Genomic DNA, 20,504 nt, shown 5'->3' with positions numbered 1-20,504 from the left:
TAAAAGAAGAAAAAACACATAAGCAATTATTTATAGAATCGATAGTTATATTTTAAAGAAAAAAAAACCTGAATGTACGCTACCTATATATTACCTGAGCGCTTTGCTGTGGCATTAAACATTGATGCGGAAGAACGCGAGAGTGGTTTTGTCTGAGAGCGGTGACCGCCGCCTGCAGTTGCTCTACAACAGTGGCATGCGCTCGGAACAATCTTCCACTCTCGCTGCGGTGGAACTACCGCCATGACCGCAAAGCTGGGGTTGCCACCTCTACGGTTCAACAACAAAATAACCGGAGGCCCATCGCGAGAAGAGTGATGAATAGTTGACAATACTGGACGAGGGGAGAACTCCGGGTACCTTACTGCGTTGTCTTGAGTGGGGCACTGTTACACACCCGGGAAGGATTTCTCGACAAGATAATGAATGTTCCTGGGTAAATCCAGAGAGGTGGCAACCCAGCTCCCATGAGCCGACTTTGTGTACTGCTGAAGAACCATTCCATGCTGACGCTGCTGCGCCACACTAGGAACGTCATTGTTGTGATCATTGTGGCCCGCCATTCTCGATCCACTGCTAGATAAAGGTCCCTGCTATGGTGGCGTGAGCTCTAGCTAGGCTATGAAGTGTGGCCCCTCTCTGCTGAATGCGTATCGCTCTTTCTCGCCTTGATCACCTCTGGGAATTATCTCCGTCAGCCACTCTTTTTATTCTCTGCGTTTGACCTCCTAACCACTTGCCTGGCTGCTGTTTGCAGCAGGGACATTGTTCTGTCCCAGTCTACGTTCTGGCCTGGCGAGAGCGAGCCTCGACCTCGACGTTGACATTCAGCAGAGACCACGTGGCCCACAGTTTGTGTCCCTTTTGCAATGAAAACTTCCACACAAAAAACGCGTTTGCCAAGGAAACCTTCCGATCGCTCACAGCCCCCATGCCTTTTGGTAAATTAGTCGAACACAGCGGTGCCTCTGTTTAATTTAAATCAACTGCGCGTTCTCTGTGTTCTCATCCGCTGGGAGACGCAATGCGTCGAGAGACACCGTTGCAATTAGACGAGAAATAACCCCCCTCCCCCAAACAATCATACAATTTAATTTGCACTGCGTTGTATGATTGTATGTTCAGCCATACGCATGCACCCTGGCGTCAATGCAGCATTTCCATCTGCACCTTACTGGGAATGCTGCTCAGCTGTACAACCAGCACCCTCTTGGAAAGTCGCGTGCGGGTGTCGCTTCGCCGTCGACGTGGAGCGCGCACGTCGCCACGTGGTGCAGCTCATGTGCAGCGATGACGCGCGGCGCTCCATCCTCGCAATCCGTGGTAGCTGGAGGGTGCCCGACTGAACCCTCGCTACGACTCTCTTAGGGTGCGTTTTACTTCCGTGTGACAGCCACGTTGTCACTTCTGTTCACCTCGTTGTATTCCTCTGCCTAGAAGCAGGCATCGCCGTCGTGTTTACGCTCCTTCTCTGTTAGCTGTAAGACAATCACACACGCAGCGTCATCAGCTGGTGACGCGGGGTTCCCTTTCGATGATATCGCTTCAAGTGGAATGTTCGCACGTGGAGTCCGTGACTCGCACGTGGAGTCCATGACTCGCACGTGGAGTCCGTGACTCGCACGTGGACACACACAGCGCCAGATATCCCGCCGGTCCGCTACCACTCGAGTCGTCAATGCTTGAGCGGTGCCCTTTGCTTTGTGAGTGCACAGCGCTCGTGTCGACCCACTGCTGGGTGGGGCTCTCACGACACCGTCCGCGAGGTGGGGGGTTATCGAGCCGTACTTCACCACGCTGCTCGGTGCGGGGTGGTGCCAGAGGAGGGCATTCGACGTGGACACGCAGCAGTGCAGACCCACACAGGTTTAGCGTCACTCTCCCCTCGACTGACTGCCACGGAGCCGCGCAGCCTATAACACCTGCTATGCACAGCGGTCACCCATCCAACAATGCCCGGTGCACAAGCCCCACTTAGCCTCACAATGCGCCCTGATTTGGCCAGAGACTGCAATTATTGACACTGTCAGGATGGACGCAATAAGCTTCTCAACTGAGTCTCTCGTAGCATCGTGTCACTTTAATTGGCTCCCATCGGGTCGTCACCTCGGGTGGTACCGAAGGGCGCTCCAGCCCAGCAGGGCCCACGTGGTCAGCCCCGTGCTGCGCTGACGCTACAGACAACGCACAGACCAGGCTGAGTTCAAGATGCAAAGTCAGATGTGAACCCGACACACGCACACACGCATATATATAAATATTCGATGCATATATCTTGATTTTAATCTTTCCTCGTTTTACTTCCCTTGTGCCATTTGAGGAATAAACATTAGCCACGGTTTTTGTTCGTCAATGTCATTGCATTCCGGGTTTGAGACGTGCCATTGATAGCACTGAGTCACCGGGCTGCTGACACTGTGCAGTGGTCAGCAACTGGACTGGTTCTACGAGGTCGTCGGTTCGATTTGACCTCCCGGTGCGGCAGCTGAAATAATCGGGCAGGAATTATTAATCCCCCCCTCCCCCCACTCTCGACCTCTGACGTGTGGTGGGGTAAAGTGTGGGTACTCCCAGACATCTCACCAGTGTGGAAGCGCCACGGTGGCTAGGAGATGTTAACTACCTCACCTGGTGTGCAGGAGGTCGTGGGTTCGATCCCGACCCTGACGCCTGCTGCTGTATATTTGGAGTTTGCGTGTCTCTCTCTCTGTGGCCGCGTGGATTTGTCTCTGGATCATCCGGGGTTTCCGCTCCACATTTAGAAACACGCGTTTAGAGTATTTGGCAGCTATAAATGTCCACGTGATAGCCCACTTCATTTAGCTCCTGAAAAAGAGCGCGATACAGCTCGGTGGGCCTTACATGCTAAAATACATTTTTTGAAATTCTTCGCAGTATTTAGTGCGGTTTTATTCATACCATGGTGGTCAGATGCAAACTAATGAACGTGTGCTTCGGTTTATTTGGGTAAATTCTGTTTCTCTTTCATGCAGCAAATATGGATTCCAAGCGTGACCTTCGTGAAAAATAACTTTCAGATTAAAATCCAAACTCTCATGGGTAAGTGATGCACACACACCGCTTTACACATCGGCACGCAGCTGCCTCTGATCCCACGAGCTTTTCTCACAGCCAGATTCCAACTGCTGCATTAAATGCCCACGCTGAGACAAAGACAACGATCCCCCTATAGCCTGCAACAGACTGTTGGGGCAAGTGCGAGCACCTATGAAGACCGGCACAGCACACGAGGGGGGGGGGGGGGTGGGTGGCCAACAACCACGCTCGGTCGCCTTCGTCTTCCCAGCGGCGATGTTTACTACACCGCACCAGGTACTCATTTGAGGCTGAGTCGACCTAGGGGAGACCCAGGACCGGTTCAGATAATCGTCACTGGTGTTAGCCGTGAGTGGGAATCGAACCCGGGACGCCAGGTTCGTCGCGCACCGCACTAACCACTACACTACCGCTCCCCACCACGCTGAGACAGACACACACACACACACATGTTATGCGTGTACGCATGAGCAGGCAAATTCATCAGGCAGCTCAGCACAATTTATTATTCAAACGACAACACAGATTGCGTGCCCAGATGCGGCGAATGAGATCTGCGCCAACAGAACGACAACACGAGCGAGAAGTGGGAGATGTTAAAGTCAGTGTCAGCTTGATGTGCGCATCCAAAGCACCGTCAGGTCTCGTTACCATCGATGATGTAAGCGACTGTCATTGCGCAAAGAAGCGGGCTGAATGGGGGTGCTCTCTGAGTTCGAGACGGAAGAAGGAAGAAAGCTGCGGTGGTCGCGATGGGTGAGACGGGGTTGGAGAGGCGAGGTGTCAGAATGAATTTGAAATCTCCCAGAGCCACGCAATCTGTCTCCCCACTCACCAACTCCTTCCCTGCCTCTCTCCATCGCCCACCCAGCTCCGAAACGTACACGCGTTATGTGCGATTTTATTATAATTTATGTCGATGCCACATTTTAATACTGGCGAAAGGTATTTAATTCATGGCCCAAAAAGGTGACGTAGAAAATAATTGTGCATGTATAATTCTTGTATGTACTGTATGTTAGTATGGGATGCATGTATGTAGATATCTGTTGGTATAATTGTTCATATGTACATTACGTATATATGTAGGAGTGTATAATATACAAACTTGGCCGGTGGGTATGTTGATGGGCAGGTGGGGAAGAGGTAGGGGGGTGAGTTGGTAGGTGAGCAGGTACAGGACGGCTGTATGAGTCGGCAGGTCGGGGGGGTGTAGGGGGGTGGGCAATGCTGTACAGGACGGCACGGCCATCATCGCATTGTCCACACGCAAGTGTTGTCTACTCAATTTGTCCAATATGTAAATTGGGGCTTTCGAAATCTTTGTGTGACGACACAGTGGCTACCAGCGCGGTCATCGCCACGTGGCACTGACCCATCGGGTCTTAGACAGCGGCGAGTCGTTAGTTCCACCACATCTGAACCCGACGCTGATCGTGACCCACGTGATGAAGCTGATCATCTGGTGACGCCCTCCGCATTGGCAGCGGTGCAAAAGCACAAATCGCAGAACAACAACAAAAACTCAACACGGGCACCGAAGAAGGGCCATCGCCCGAAACGTCACCTATAATATACCTCCATTATAAGGGCCACGGTGCTAGTGACGAACGCGTTGAGTGTGTTCTTTTTCGTGTGCGCGCGTGTGATCCGCAAGAGGCGGTGGGTGGGCAGATGCACTGCGCACGCTCGCCCATTCACTCCCTCGCTATTGATTCACAATCTGCCGCCGGGCACCTGGTGCAGGTGCCACGTGACACCTGGTGTAGGTGTCACGTGGCACCACGAGGTTGGTGGAACTCGTGGCGCGTCTCCCCATGCGCTCTCCTGTGGGGGGTCTCGTGCTCGCGAATATCACTCAACGCCAGCTGCCCAAGCCAGGCTGTATAAAAGTGTATGTGTGTAGGTCTCTGACGTGCGCGTGTGTGCATGTGTTTGTGCATGTGTGTGTGTGTGTACGTGTGTGTGCGTGTGTGTGCGCGTGCGTGCGCGTGTGTGTGTGTGCGCCACGCCGCGTGTGACGCCGCAGGAGAGAGGGTTTCGGGTGTTCTCGCTCGCGGGCCTGCGGCTCACAGCTCGTCCTTGGCGAGCTTCAGCACGCGCTTCATGGAGTCGAGCAGCACGACCTCGTCCCCGGCCTGGTACGCGTACAGGTGGTTGGAGTAGCGCCCCGTCACGTCCGCTCGCACCTTGCGGCCCGGGTCTGCGTGGCGATAGCAGCAGCAGCAGAAGCAGCAGCAGAAGCAGCAGCAGCAGCAGAAGCAGCAGCAGCAGCAGAAGCAGCAGCAGCAGAAGCAGCAGCAGCAGCAACACCAGAAGGAGCAGCAGCAGAAGCAGCAGCAGCAGAAGCAGCAGCAGAAGCAGCAGCAGAAGCAGCAGCAGCAGCAGCAGAAGCAGCAGCAGCAGAAGCAGCAGCAGTGCCGGCGGCATTAGCGACAGTGCTTCGCAGCGGTGTTGGTGCCAGTCACATTTGTAATGGCAAAGCCATCGAACGAAGACGGTCACTGCATCATCACGCGGCGCCTTCAGATGCGCTTCTGCGGCCGTCTGGAACGCTCTTCCATCCGATATTAGGAAGCCACTGGAGCTATGCACTTTTAAATAATCTAGATTACAAACTAATTTATTTAGAACTGCCTTTTGTGTTTAGTTTCTTGTCCTTCCCCCGCACCTCCGATCAGCACGGTTGGCTACGTACGGTGCCAAAGAAGTCAAGCGTACGTACATAACACTCGAAGCGGTGTCAGTGTCGTCTCATTGGCAAAAGCGCCAGCAGCAGTGGCAGTGTCAGTAGCAGTGGTAGTGTCATTCACATGGATCGACTGCAGCAGTATTTTTTTACGGCAAATGCGTCCGTAGTATTAACCAGGGCTGCTGCTGGGCTCGAACCACAAACTCACTCGAAGAACCCCAACCAACTGAGCCACCTCATAGCCATATTCGTTTAGTTGTAAACAACGAAAACTAAAATGACTCCTGACGCATGAATCCCCATTTGCACACACACGTGGAAGATGAAAAAATTAACCCGTAAAAACAAAGTTCTTCACTATAAATCCTTTATATGCGTGTTCAATGGGCCACAACCCAACCCACATTGGTCTTTGAAACGGGCGGCTAGAGTCCTCTCGTCCTCTGGCTTGAGATGGCTGCCACCTATGGGTCAGATGATTGCCTGCGGCGTTGAATGGTGGGCGGCGCATGACAAGCCCCGGGACATTCTCAAGGACAATTCTCACGGACGGCATTCCCCAATGATGCTAGTGCGGCAACGTGGAATGCGATATGAGTGCATCGTGTGCACTTACCGACGAACATGATCCTGGGGTAGTAGTAGCCGTCTGGAGCCATGTTCTTGTCTGTTGTCTCAGTCTGTTGGGATCGAGCACACACACACAGATATACATGTTATACACATGTTATACACATGTTATACACATGGTATACACATGTTATACACATGTTATACACATGTACCCCAAGTGACAGCGAATTATCATCATGCTGTCTTAATGTGCCTGCATCGCACAACGACAAAGATCCCCCGTATAGCCTTCAGCAGGCTGTTGGGGGAAGTGCTGTCAGCCAGCACCTGTGAAGGGCGACACGGCACACGGAGGGGGGAGGGGGGTGCACAAATATTGTTCGCTCTGGGCTCGCTCCCTTAGGGGCCAGGACCACACGTGGTGCTAAGCATAGTGGTGGTGGTGAGTGCGGTGGTGGTAGTGAGTGTGGTGGTGAGTGCGGTGGTGGTGGTGAGTGCGGTGGTGGTAGTGAGTGCGGTGGTGGTGTGTGGTGAGCGTGATGGTGAGCGTGGTGGTGGTGGTGAGAGTGGTGCCGAGCACTTTGACGGTGAGCAGAATGGTGGAGAGTGTGGTGGTGACTGTGGTGGTGAGCGTCGTGAGGATGGTGAGCGTGGTGGTGATGATGAACATAGTAGTGAGGGTGATGGTGAGCGTGGTGGTGGTGGTGGTGGTCAGCGTGGTTGTGAGCGTGGTGGTGAGTGTGGTGGTGAGTGTGGTGGTCAGCGTGATTGTGAGCGTGGTGGTGGTTGTGAGCGTGGTGGTGGCGAGTGTGGTGGTGAGTGTGGTGGTCAGCGTGGTGGTGGTGACTCTGGTGTTCAGCGTGATTGTGAGCGTGGTGGTGGTGAGCGTGGTGGTGGCGAGTGTGGTCAGCGTGGTGGTGAGGGTGGTGGTGAGTGTGGTGGTGGTAGTTGTGAGCGTACCTGCAGGTTCAGCATGACAAAGTCGTTCTGCGCCAGCTGCTGGAGGTCTTTGTCCTGAGCGAATGTGGCTCTCAGAGCTGGTGACAGTCACATGGCTACCATTAGTGAATGTGTCTCTCAGAGCTGGTGACAGTCACACGGCACCCGCTAGCAACGCTCGGCGCGAGCTTCCCCGTGCATCCCACGCCGAGGCTGGCAGCGCGGTCAACGTGAGCTCACCACCACAATCACAGACGCCCCACGACACATCCATAGATGTTGTTTTACTTAATGCACGAGCAGGGGAGAGAGCGCATTGACACCACGCGTCTCTTTTGCAAGGACAACCTGGGATGTCTTTCAGTTTGTTGTCCTGTCCCCGCAACTCCGATTAGCATGGTTGGCTACGTACGGTGTGAAATAAGTCAAACGGATCTCCAGGTGTGGCAGCTGCCCATTGCTGGTGCACGGTCACAGTGGCGGTGCCAACCCATTGGGTGGCCCCGAGCAAAAATCACATTTGGGTGGAACCCCTTCGTTCTCTTTATACGATCCGAGTGAGATGTGAGAAGAGATCGAGGCGAGGTACAGACGTGGTGAGAGATAAGAGAGAAGTGTAGACGTAGAGACGCATGCCGCAGCGTGAGAAGATGCAGACAGGAGACAGACGCACGAGATCAAGGGGCGGTTTCTACGTCATTCAGCTTGCCACGTTGATTCGGCGCTCAATATGAGCCGACATATTTCAATCAATAAAAACTCAATTTCGTCCGTCAATTCGGGGGCCCCCTTCAACTGCTTGGGGCTCCTGAGCTGTCGCCCAGCTCGTCGCCGCGTTCACCTGTGGAGTAGGGACACTCCTCCAGCCAGAAGATGACCATGAGGGGCTTCCTGTCCGTCATGGACTTCTTGAGCCCTTCCTCGTACGTCTGCACCCAGTTGATGGAGTCGCCCCAGCCGCTGCTCAGCGTCTTCGTCACTTGGACTTTCTTGGCTTCTTGAGCTGTCGCCACCACGGCGAGCGTGAGCACCGCGCACAGAACCTGGACCTTCATGTCTGCCTGGGAAAAAACTTCAAAGCCCGAGTGCGTGTGCGTGTGTGTACACGTGTGGCGTGTGGTCTGCGTGTTGCGATGTACGCGTGGTTGCACGTTTCAGCGCCGTGTGTGCTTTGTTGATCCGAGGGAGCTTGAACGATGTACCGGCTTCAATATATAGCGCCCCTTCGTTAGGGCTCCGTTGGGATGAGTTGGTGGCCCGATCGGGGGGAGCGGGGGGGGGGTGACGGAGTTGTCCAATAGGCGAGTGCCCAGTTGGCACTGGGTACTGGGCAGGGCCCCCCCTTCTCTTGCTCCATCTGGGCCAATGGCTGAATGCCCAGTAGCGGGGGGCTCCCCGGAACCCGGGGCCCATCAGGAAGCCCACTCACCCAGGCGAGGGCCCTTGAAGCCATTAGGCCTAATGGCTTGGAGAGGGCTCTCCAACTACTGGGCCAGTGGGGGGGGCGAGCCATTCATGAGTGAGTTGTTGTCACTGTGTGTCACTGTGTGTCACTGTGTGTAACAACTCACCCTCAAGAGTGAGTGCCGCACTACGCTACTAATCTGACCACCTCAATTCGATTCCCCAGTCATTGCTAGCATTGGTGGTAAGCATCCGATTTTGGACTGCCCCTCTGCTCGGTCGACTCCGCAATGTATTAGTACCGAGTGCGGGTGTGTACACATCAGCAGTGGGGAGACAAAGGCAGCCGGGCGTGGTGTTTGCCACACCACCCTCTCGTGTGCTGCGCCGGCCTTCATTAGTGTTCGCTAACAGGACTTACTCCAACAGTGGAAGTAGGGCGACACCAGGGGATCACTGTCGCTGTGTAACATACAATGGAAGTCCTCTGATCCGTGACCCCATTACCCACCTCTCCAATTATCTGCATAATGGGATCTTTTGCAGAGCCGTGCAAAGCCTCCGTATTCGAGAGCAGCCTAAGGAAGCAGACACCAGAGAGCTACCTCTGAAATAACTTTAATTTACATTTGCTCGACACAGAATGACAGTCAAGAACAGTCAAACCAATATTTAACATTTTTAGAGTGGGAAATGTTGATGTTATTACACGCAGGAGAGTTATTCCCATTGCTGTAAGCGGATTTATTTTCACAAATTAGGAATTTATTTTTTGCAATGACTGTAATGGCAAAGTTAGGCGTTTCACATTTCTTCACAGAAAAAAACACCGAAATGTTTTACCGTGGAAGCATCTCTATCACATCGTCCTTGTGCGAATAAAAAGTCACCGTGAAATGACAACGAATGAAAGAAGCCATCCGCGGATATCGCCAGAGAAGTGCACGGATTTCATGAGCTAATTGCCTTTGACTGAACGCGTTCGATATTGTCCTATTAAATTTTTACTCTTGGTCATGGATACAGACACGGGAATTGTTTTAAATAAATTACTATTGGTAGCTATGTGATTGGATGAATAATAGCTTCGGATTTTTTGCAGTGGTCTTTTAAATCTTTGATAAGATATATTTACGATAAGTAATAGAGTAATAAAACTGGCTTTTCGCTTGTAATTGTAGATGAGTTTATTTCACTGGAGCAATATCAATTAACCATTGTATTAATAAAGCATGCACACAACACACATCTTAAAGCTAGACTTGCTTTAAGTAGGTAACAACGTGGCGATTATAAACCCTTTTAAATAAAATGTCCTTTGGTGATTGAATCCCGAATCTCGTGGGCATTTTCAGCGTAGCTGACTGACGCGTGTGTGGACTGGAAGGCGTCCTCTGCTTGTGATGGACGCGTCCACTTGACACTTCGCTGGGGTTTCACGAGAAGTGCCCACAGGTCGACGCTTGACTCGCGACATCCTGATTGCATGCGGGGTGCGAAGGGGCCTCGAGTTGATGGTGGGCGGCAGGTGCACCCTCGACTCCAGCAGCAGCTGGTCAAGAGCGGGTCCCGTCCGCTCGCAAGAGGGGGTTGAGATTTGTTTTCTAGAGGGGTCTGAATTAAAATCAAAATCGGTGAGCAAATAGAGAAAAATATAATGGTGTTCATACATCCGACGATTAAAACGCGGTTTTTGCCATAAGGTAGCAATGCTATGAAGTTAAGTTATTTTCTTGAACGTATTATTTTTGTTGCATACGTACCGGAATGAGACGTTACGGAGAAGTTTTTCAAATGTGTATTAGTCGCTGTCACGTCATCGCTTGCGATAACGCACGACTCGTGGCACACGTGAAAAATAGGAATAGGTTGTCGCCTTCCTGGCAATAAAACAGCAGGTGTTAACATGTTCCCACACCAAATAGAAACCTTTCTCAAGGAACCAAGCACTGCATCAACTACACACTGTAGTTGGGAACTGGCAAACAAAGATCCCGTGGTGGTGGCACGACTCAGGGCACGTGTCCGTGTCAATTCCCCTCCACATATTTCCCACGTGTCTCTTTTCTTGAGACGTCATCAAGAAGACGCTGCAGACAATTCACATTCTCGTTTCAGTCCAGAGAACGGTGCTCGTGAATGAGCGGTGCTGTTGGCACGAGACTGCAATTCGCGTAGTCCGCTGTAAGAAAGTGCGACGAATGCATTTGAAGGCAGCACTCATTGCACACGCAAAGTGCTCGCCACAAATGAACCACAAACACGTCGCTGGTCTCGCCAAGGAGCAAAAACCACCACGCGAACTTCGATCTTCGCAGCGACTTTTGGCGAAGCCATCGAACAAAACGGCCGCAGAAGCGCATCTGAAAGAGCGCGAGTTCGAGTCCAGGCCATTGCTCGCGTTAGTGGCAGGCGGTATCAGCAGGGCCGATTAAGTTGGATGGGGCCCCAATGTTGTTGGTTTTGTTGAGGGGGGGGGAGCCCCTCTGTGTATAATCAATTCCTTGCTCTAACTGTTTCATCACCACCAGCCGTGCCCAATGCCAAACACCCCATGGTTATTTAGCACGGCCATGCCAGTGCCGGCTTGAACACGTGATGTATACCACTCGTAGCGATAAACCAGCGTTAAAAACGAGCGAGCGATTTTAATGCCGGACACTGCTTGATCGTAATACACATTGTGATGAAATGGCAATAATTACCACATTAGTACACGATGGGATTCATCACAGTGCTTCAGTATTGCATTTAAGCCACTAAGCGGTGCTGGGGGGAGGGGGGAGAACACTTACATGCCAAGGCTGTTGGGCTGCAGCACCTAAAGCTCCTGCGCCAAACCGGGCCTGGTCTGGGTCTGCCAGCTTTCACTCAATGGCACTACCCAGCGCAGTGAAGTCTGGTCGAATAACTCACAGCGTGACCAACGCGACGTGGGGGGAGGCTTTAATTCGAGCAGTGGAATATTGACAAATGATGAAAACAATTATATTTACGATTTTTTGTTCTCAAAAAAGCTCTTTGGCGGACGAATGCCTCAAACCACAGCGATTTCTGGGCCAATTTATCCGTCAACTTGGCCACTTTACCTGTCACACACACAACAAGGCAGCATTTCATTCACACATGAAGGCCTCAACACTCATTTGCAGAAGGGTCATGCTTTGCGATTTTGGCACGTGAGTGGAAATGGGAGAAAATTCAGACATAGGAGGGAATAACATTACAGATTTCCTCTCAAAGTGGGAGTCTAAAGCAGGGTCAATCTCCGTGTGATGCAGCAACCCTTTCTTTGGCTGTTGGGGCCTCAGATCCAGAGCTTGGCCTCAGACATCCTTCTTCCACAGACCAAACCCTAGACGTATTCCTCTCAGTCAGCCGATGTCCATCACACCTATGCACTATCACTAATTATCCTGGCCAAACCTGGACAAGTGGCAACCTTGGTCTGAACAACGACGGCTGTGTGCGAATGCCGGGGATGTGAGGAGAGGTTGACACAGCGCACGCGTGCTGCCCCCTTCTGCCTCCTCCCGGCTCTGCAGAGCCACGTGCTCGCTCTGCGCGGCGGCCACGTGGGGGGGGGGGGTGACAGGCGCAGTGATGCGACGTCTGCTGATTCAGCACGAGCGCAATGCAGTGCCACCGCTCTCGAGCCAATCGTCGCCCTGTGCTCCACGTGGAGTGTTTTCCACTGACAGCATCGTCGTCATCGTCAGTCAGTGTTAAGCATTATCGTGTTACCGGAGTAGTCTTTGGGTCTTTCGGTAAAAGTGACGTAGATTTTCATTTAGTACTTTTATTATTTTATTGTTATTATCTTTTCTTCTATCTACGTGACTTTACCGAAATAATTTCGATTTAAAGCTTGCGTGACTGCAGCGATTAATCTTCTTGGTTCTTTCGGTAAAGTCACGTAGAAGGGAAATAATAAAACAATAAAAATAAAACATAATAAAATAATTACCGAAAGAACCAAAGCATATGAGTCCCTGCAGTCACGAAAGCTTTAAGTCAACATTGTATTACCATCATTATTAATCATAATAAATAATCGTCATCATTGAACATCATCCATCAATCATCAATAATGTATAATCATCAATCCATAATTACTGCAACAATCACTAACATAATCTTTAATGTATATAATCACCACAAACATCACCATTATCAAGTGCTATCACGACCTAACACGACCTACCATTATCAGCACCACCACCATCACCACCACCATCAAACATTATCAGCAACACCACTTGCAAGCATAATTATCGTCATCAAAAAACATCAACCAACCCGCCAACATTACTACCAATATTCCCAACACCTTCACCCTCAGCACCACCATCAACACCACCATCATTATTGCCATCATCAATAACCACCACCACCATCACTGCCATAACACCAGCACAATTATTGCCATTATCAACAGCACCACCATCATTTCCACCATCAATACGACCACCACCAGCACCATGTCTGCCACTGTAATCGCTGTTGTGCTTACATCTGCCTCGGTGTCTAGTGACGCACAAGGTCCCTTGTGAACAATTCCCCTCGTGTGTAATGCTCAGTGTCGTCAAATGTCCAGATCCTTCCATCACAGACATTGCCCTGATGCCATCCTCGCTTCATTTGGGAAACAAATGGTCAGTGATGCTCCATAGGTTCACTTTCCGATTGGGTTAAAACAAAACTGGACTACAGTGGGAACAATTATATCGCACAATACTGGAGAAGGGGAGAGCTGCTTGTTAACACATTGTCCTCAATGGTGTATTTTATTTACTTTAGTACGCAACTGAAAACAAAAGTCATGTTTCACGGTCCGAGCAGCACCGACAGATTTCGTCCTGGGAAAAAAGGGACAGGTGGCGAATTCACCTGCCCATGATGCTGGTGATAGGCAATACTGTAATGGAAAAAACAACATTTGTGTGTTCTATGAAAGGTGTCGTAATGCTAAGTGTCGCACAGCGAGAGAGGGCACGGGGTGTATAAATAGCCGTCGACCGGTTCCTGCGCACGAGGTGACGACGTGTCAGCGGCAGGGGAGCGCTGCCGAGTCGTCTACCGCCGCAAACACGAAACTGGAAGAACAGAGACGCCGGACAACGCGGCCGCACAGACGAGCCTCGGCAAGCTGGCTGCAGGGAGCCAACTAAAACACCCACACATTTGTCCCATTCATAAGAAATGTGCCAAGGTGCACGCACACACACACACACACCGCCTCCAATAGACACTCTGCTCTTGAATAATCTATAGCGCCTCGCTGTGTTTACAGATTATGTTCCCGTAAAACAATACTCGGCAGATGTCTTGGGAGGCATGAAGGGCATATACATTCAAGGCCACATCCCTACCCCTTGCATTTATTTAAGTCACCTTGAACTACCTTTTGTGACTCAGCCTCATGGGAGCTGTTCTTCTCAAAACGTCGTCAGCCATGTCGCCATGTGTTGTATACTCCAAATGAAGGACGTGGGCAGGTGATCCAAATGGAGGGCAAACACATTTATCGTGGTAATCTGTAAAATTCGACAGCACGTGTGTCACACACAGCAATCCTCAACCGAGTGGCCATTAACCACGTGACTGGTGTACAGGTCAGGTGACTCAATAACCCTGCCAGCCACCTACAGGCCCGACTCAGTATCGCACGCTGCGTGTGCGTGTACACACGTGTGTAGTGGGGTGGATGCGGGAGGCGTCGGAGACGGTTCTTGGAGGCAACACTCTTTATGAACACGACGCTCGGCGGTGCAGCCCCCGAACACTCAGGGCTACGGTCCTCCTACACCGCTGTCTGGGGAGGCACTGCCTCAGGCTGACTCCCCCTGACACAGGACGACACTCAGGCTCCTCCGGCTACGGGTGCCTAGGGGGAGGCTATTCTAGCTCGCCCTCGCCAGGGTGCGAGTTCCGACCACGGACCCGCTGGACCCGGCCCTTACAAGGACGTCGGGCCGGGGCTTCCCAGGGTCTCACCACTGAGCCGCACAGAGTCCCTGATAAGCATAGCGGGGCTGGGGGTCTCAGGGTCCTATCTAGCTGCTCTTCTGCTTCTGTCTTCAACTGGCCCCGAGCCTGTAGAGAGGTACGCCTTTTATACACCTCCCAACCGAGGGGCGGGGTCCGGGGGATCCCAGGACACCCCACAGCCCATTGACGCCCCCACACGTGCATCGATGCACTGCGCAGCACAGAAGGACTTTCACAAAACCACACTTGACTCCCTTGCGGCTGCACGAGGACATAATTAAAAGAGTGGTCCATTCCGAATGTGCCGCACATGATTCAATCCACTGCTGGATGACGGCCTGCCGGCCTCCCCCAAAACGCTCGTGCGATGTGACAATCCACCCAGCGCCCACGCACGAGCCGATTTCAACGCTCCGTCTCCTGCGTGGACGTCACCTTGGGACGCGATCGGTTCCGTGGCTCTGCCACTCGGTTACTATTCCATAGCTGTCACCCCCTTATCGGTAGTGCCCCTACCTTCTTACAGACCAATTTAGACTTTATTGGTCACCCAGTGCCCCTTGTACATCTCAACGTTCATCCTACCAAGTCCCATCACAAGGGACAAACACAAACAAATTGACAATAAAAAAAAACTTTTTGCCCGTATTAAAATGGCTGTATGGCGTATGGACCTGAAAACTCAATTCCCCTGTACAAGAATACGGGTAAACCCTGTGGGTTGACAGCTCTGCTGCTATTCCTGACTATCTGCCCACAATCCCCTTCTAAGCGACGTTCACTGCCCAAACTCCGCTTACATTCCCTTACAGTTGGGATTTTTCTCATTCTAACCTACATGTTCTATCATGCATGTAGTAGGTAAATCATAACATCAAATAGTCCTCTAGAACTCAGCACCTAACACAGCTCCAATTATACTGGAAAAAAATAACCGGTTGTTTCATTATACCCGGGGAACCTGTACACAAGACAGTAGAGTATTGTATTTCGACAAGCTGTCACTCGCATTCACGTATGGTAATGACATTTAATATACAAAAGACAAAGAAGGTGCCTGGCAGTCTGCCGGGGTGAAATGTTTCGCGAGCATCGAGTGGCGGTGGGGCAGAACCACCAATGCTCGTCCACCTTTGTCTCACCAGCTCTGAATGTTGACGACGTCAGACTGGGTACTCGTTGTCGGCCAAGTCTACCCAGGGTTGCTACCGAAGTTAGAAGGCAACCCAGAGGTCGGCGGTTCGACCTCCCGGCGCGGCAGCTGAAACAACGATGCACGTTTTCTTAAAACCTCTGACCCCTGACCTCTTCCCCAGCTGCACGAATGGACACGCCGCAGTTCGGTCGATCGGCAGGTCGCGTGTGGTGGGGTAACACGTGGGTATGCCCACCTCCTCCGAGACGTCAGGCCAGCATGGAAGAGTAGGCCAAAATATACTCGAGAGGGGGCTCTCTCGACTTCAATCGTGGGGAGGTCATTCTGCCAGCAGTGGACGTCAGCATGTAATTGCAGGGCTGCACTTTTACCTGTTTTATTTGTTTGTAGAAATTTCGTCCGCACCATACATAGCCAACCGGAGGTGCAGGAGGCCCAAGCTCCGATCGAATACCATTTGCCACCAGTTCATGGGCAGGCATGAAACCCAGGTTACCATACACAAAACAAAGGCTCCCCGTATAGCCTCAACACACTTGTTTGGGGGCAAGTGCTGTTAGCGAGCACCCCTGAAGGCCGGCACGGCACACGAGGTGGTGGGTATCCAGCACCACGCCAAACTGCCTGAGCTTCCCCAGCGTCGATGTTTACACACCGCACTAGGTACCGATTTCAGGCTGAGTTGACTTAGTGGAGGCCCAGGACTGGTTCATAAAATCCCTCACTGCTGCTGGTGGCCATGAGCAGGAATTGAAGTGGGGACCCAGGGTTCGTACAGCAGCACCCGACCCGTTGCACCACCGCTTCACACACGCGCACACACACATTGAGCAGATCTCCAGTCTTGCAGTTTGAATAGTTTATATTTATTTTTTAACAAACATTTTACGTGAGTTTGGTATTTTAATTCCAGTTTGAAAAATAAGCATTCTCGACCCAAGTATTCTGCCAGTGGTATGCGCCGTTCAAGTTTTATTAACCGTTTCCTTTTTCGGTCAAACAAGATGAAACGATACAATACTGTGCTACAAAACAACATCCACAATGTATCCATGAGTATTCACAACGACACGGTTATGCTCATTCAGAATAAAAGTTGTACAAAAATAACAATGCAAATCTGCCGTAAAACAATAACCGTGCTAATGTCCACAATTGTTTAATGACCTTTTTTTTAGATAAATGTATCGATGCATGAGTACGTTACACCAAACACACAGGTTCAACGGTTTTAATAAGGATCAGCTTATAGTTATCCAACACAAATGTGCCAATAGACAGAATTGATACACGTTTCAATTGTAAACAATTATATCAGCAGCATATAACATAAATCCGGTATGTTCTTGCCTTTGATGAATGTCAACACGGAACAGAGGACGCACACAATGCCCCAATGTCGCGTAACTCGGAAACGCAAATCGGTCTCGTCGCCAGGATTGCCGCGATATTGGCGATGTCCGTGGGGAAAAAACTCGCCGTACGTTTCGCAAAACTATCGTGTTATCGCGATTATCGTTCTTCTCACGCACTTAATGTCCAGGACAATGTTTATCGAGTAACAATAATTGAAGGCGATGATAACCTCATCAAATCAGCGCTTTGAATATCGGTGGAAGTTGACATTGCTTTCGTAGTTATTATTCGTTTATATTTTGTAACCGACGGTGGGCGCGTTGTCCGCATCGTAGATTATAAAGTTGCAGAGGCGAGCAACCGTTGCACCCATGGCGGCACTCCACGGGAAGAGAGTCACGGATATGACGAATGGGAAGAGACAACGGATCCCGGGAGAGGGAATGAGAGAAGATACGTACTGGGACATGAGATGACAAGGATGGAAAGGGAATGGAAAAAATGTGAGCAAAAGGTCAGGGGAGATGAGCATGGGGAGGAAGAGGGACTCGAAGCTGCATGGTGACTTACAGGAGGTTGAGCTGATGCACAGAGATTACAAGACCGATGACAGCTTGGTTGAGTGAATTGCAGTTGAAAAACTTTTTCGGTAAATCTTGAATCCTACTTAAAGGCGAAAAAGATGTTAAACAATCGCAAAATTATGGGAAGCTGATATCGCGATAATTGTCATGTCGTGAACATTCTAATTCTATCGTATCGTGTTGTGAAACATTATATCACGGCAACCCAACTCATTGCAAACAAAATTATTTTGTCTTTGATAATAGAAATAACTTAAGGCACATTCACATTGCTCATTTGATTTTGCAAAAATCTGCCTATAAATCCAGAAGTCAATGAGTTAAAATGAATCCAATACTCACGCAATTAATTTAAAACACAGTACGTCTTACGAACTATTGCTTTCAAGTCAGCTGTTAATGCCAATTGTTGTTAACTTGGGATAGTAAACATTGAACAACGTAAATGTTATCATTTCAGGTTAACTTATATCATGCTCATTTCTAAAAGTTGTTCTCTACTGTCCTTTACGAGCAGAACTATGCAACAGCCAAAAGGTAAAGTGGTTTTCTGCCCAAATGAGCATTAAGGCATCGGTGTTCATCTCTCGGTTATAGCCCTGAGTCAGTGCTGGCGATTCCATGTTCTTATGATGGTGGTCGTATGGATGTTGAACTTCTTTCGCGTCGTACATAGTCAACCGTGCTAATGGGAGGTGCGGGCCAGTGTCTCTGTCGGACAACCACCGTTGTTGGTTGTTGACCTCCCAACACCGTGGGGGGGGGGGGGGGGTCATTTGTATCGACCAGAGGGATGAAAGGCCGAGTCAACCCCCCCCCCACCAACCAGGATTTGAGGTCACGACCTTCCAATTGCGAGCCGCTTGGCTCTCCCGCTGAGCCACCCGGCCGGATCGTAATCACTACTTAACGGTTACTTTGAAAGCCTCATCTATTTTGAAAAGGCAGAAAACGACGTTTCATGAGAGGAGCCAAAATACAAACAGCATACTGTATAAATGATATATACAGTATACAAGATTAACAAAATGGTTGTGCACAGTTTCTGCATTTCTTTGCTGATGTATAGTAGGCTAATACAATTAGATTTCGTTCGCTTACATTTGCGTAGAAAAATAGTGTTTCGTCGTACAGACTCACATCTGCGACAATATTAACAGCTTCTTGCGCAATAGTTCCATTAAAGAAATTAAACAATCCAATTTTACGGTCATAAGCATTACCATGCATAAAAATGGTAGACTTTAATCTCAACCCAATGTGTCACAATACGTTTCTTTTTCTTTCATTAATCCGCTGACAGGGTTGCGTTAATCAAGACGCCGGGTGTATGCGCATAAGGAATGTGTTCCTCCGCTCTGCTGGCCTCAACTGAACCCAGGTGGAGCCAAGTGCGCAGTGAAGCCAAGGGTGTGATGGTGGTGGTGGCAAACTCAAGTGTACGTGCTCGCTCATGGAACAGGCTTCAGGGCGACTCTTTGTCCTCATTTCATCACAGAGTTGAGGTAGTCGGCCAGCCACTCTGAAAACTCCGGCACGCAGTCGTACGCTGCAACGACAAAATCATCACGGTTATCGTCGACGTCAACAGCATCGTGATCATCGTCATCATCTTAACCACCACTGGGTCACTGGGCAGCTGGGCATTTGCCTGGGTGGGCAAGTGGGTGCATCACACACTCAGAAAATCGTACACGTCTCAACTACAATCATCCAGCAAATAGAATCCGGCCGAGTGTGTAATGGCACAACTGCAGGACCTGATTATAAGGAAAATGCTTGGTTGCCTATAGGGTTCGACGAACAATGCCGCCACCACTACTATCATCAAACAATATCAATATATACTCTTTGGTTCTTTCGGTAAAGTCACGTAGGTAGAAAAAATAATTTGATCGCGACATTTCGATCGCAACACAAGCAACCGTCTTCAGGTGAAACAGAGGGGGAATCTGCTGAGGCAGGCTGTTTATCAAGGTGTAGAGATGGGCAGGGCAGCTCATGTTATCATGTAGGAGCGAGCAGCAGAGAGCGAGTAGGAGAGACAAATTTGCTTGTAAATGTAAATGTAAGCTCGGCTCAATTAGCTTCATGTAAAGGAACCACCCACTTACACAGAATGACCCACTTTCTGTGCATGAGTCACGGTGTTTAAATGTCTACCCTTGGCAAAGGCCGCCAGGCACGGTCGTAGACATTGCAACTGCCGGGCGCTCGTGGCCATGCTGCTCGTGGCCTGTAATCGAGGAGCGCCGTGAAGGCAGCACCGAGCGATGGTGGATCGCACTCATCCGTGAAACTCTCTCCCTACCTCGGGGCTTTGTGGTTGCCATCTCCTGGCTCGCCAGATTCATGTATATCTGTACGGGGATCGAGTGCTAGCACCGCACCCCCACTCCCACGCACGTGTGGGTTTTGTGCAGGTGCTCTGGTTTCCTCCCACACGACAAAACACATTCCAGTATAGGTCCACAGAGCTTGGGCAACTAATCCCGCCGGTTCTGGCTGCCTTCCCGCTTCTCTGTGCTTTTCTGTGCCGAATCACTCTCTCGCTATCTTTGACAGTTAATGAAACCTGCGTGCGTTACAAACTATAAATGAATATTACGTTGTTGGTCTTATTATCATTGTGCGACTGGCAAGCCTTAATAGGTGCTCGCTAGACACCATTGCCCCCACAGTCTAGTACGCTAAAATACTCAACTGGGATTAAACATTGCAATCACTGCACCTTACTGGCAGACTCGTGCCC

General features: G+C 50.4%; 3 protein-coding genes across 5 annotated transcripts in view; 1 reads left to right on the top strand and 2 right to left on the bottom strand.

The window, feature by feature from the left end:
* LOC144943107 (snake venom vascular endothelial growth factor toxin HF-like) overlaps positions 1 to 20,504 on the top strand; it is a 328,067-nt gene that overhangs the window by 121,964 nt on the left and 185,599 nt on the right. The gene's annotated exons all lie outside the window — the stretch shown is intronic.
* Positions 4,859 to 8,482, bottom strand: LOC144943288 (anterior gradient protein 2 homolog). The gene is made up of 4 exons (XM_078870658.1): positions 8,103 to 8,482; positions 7,283 to 7,359; positions 6,366 to 6,429; positions 4,859 to 5,260 (listed from the first exon to the last, which is right to left on the bottom strand). Exons 1-4 carry the CDS (start codon positions 8,314 to 8,316, stop codon positions 5,127 to 5,129), a joined length of 489 nt encoding a protein of 162 aa, XP_078726784.1. The 5' UTR covers positions 8,317 to 8,482; the 3' UTR covers positions 4,859 to 5,126.
* The window catches only part of LOC144943102 (inositol-tetrakisphosphate 1-kinase-like), a 35,291-nt gene continuing 31,463 nt past the window's right edge, over positions 16,677 to 20,504 (bottom strand). For all 3 annotated transcript variants that reach the window (XM_078870272.1, XM_078870274.1, XM_078870273.1), the window contains exon 11: positions 16,677 to 19,301. In XM_078870272.1, the coding sequence (XP_078726398.1) occupies positions 19,237 to 19,301 (65 nt within the window). In that variant the 3' untranslated portion in view covers positions 16,677 to 19,236. The remainder of the gene's footprint in view (positions 19,302 to 20,504) is intronic.

The sequence above is a fragment of the Lampetra fluviatilis genome, chromosome 30 (assembly GCF_964198595.1).
Source record: "Lampetra fluviatilis chromosome 30, kcLamFluv1.1, whole genome shotgun sequence".
In the NCBI taxonomy this organism is placed as follows: domain Eukaryota; kingdom Metazoa; phylum Chordata; class Hyperoartia; order Petromyzontiformes; family Petromyzontidae; genus Lampetra; species Lampetra fluviatilis.
Note: the sequence above shows the minus strand (reverse complement) of the source record. Positions and strands in the feature narration are given on the sequence as shown.

What these genes read in the sequence shown, in the direction of transcription:
- LOC144943288 (XM_078870658.1), bottom strand. Translation starts at nt 8,316, where the DNA reads ATGAAGGTCCAGGTTCTGTGCGCGGTGCTCACGCTCGCCGTGGTGGCG. An exon ending in TTGTCATGCTGAACCTGCAG is followed by an intron (nt 6,430 to 7,282) that starts GTACGCTCACAA and finishes CGATCCCAACAG; the next exon opens with ACTGAGACAACAGACAAGAA. An exon ending in CCCCAGGATCATGTTCGTCG is followed by an intron (nt 5,261 to 6,365) that starts GTAAGTGCACAC and finishes ATCGCCACGCAG; the next exon opens with ACCCGGGCCGCAAGGTGCGA.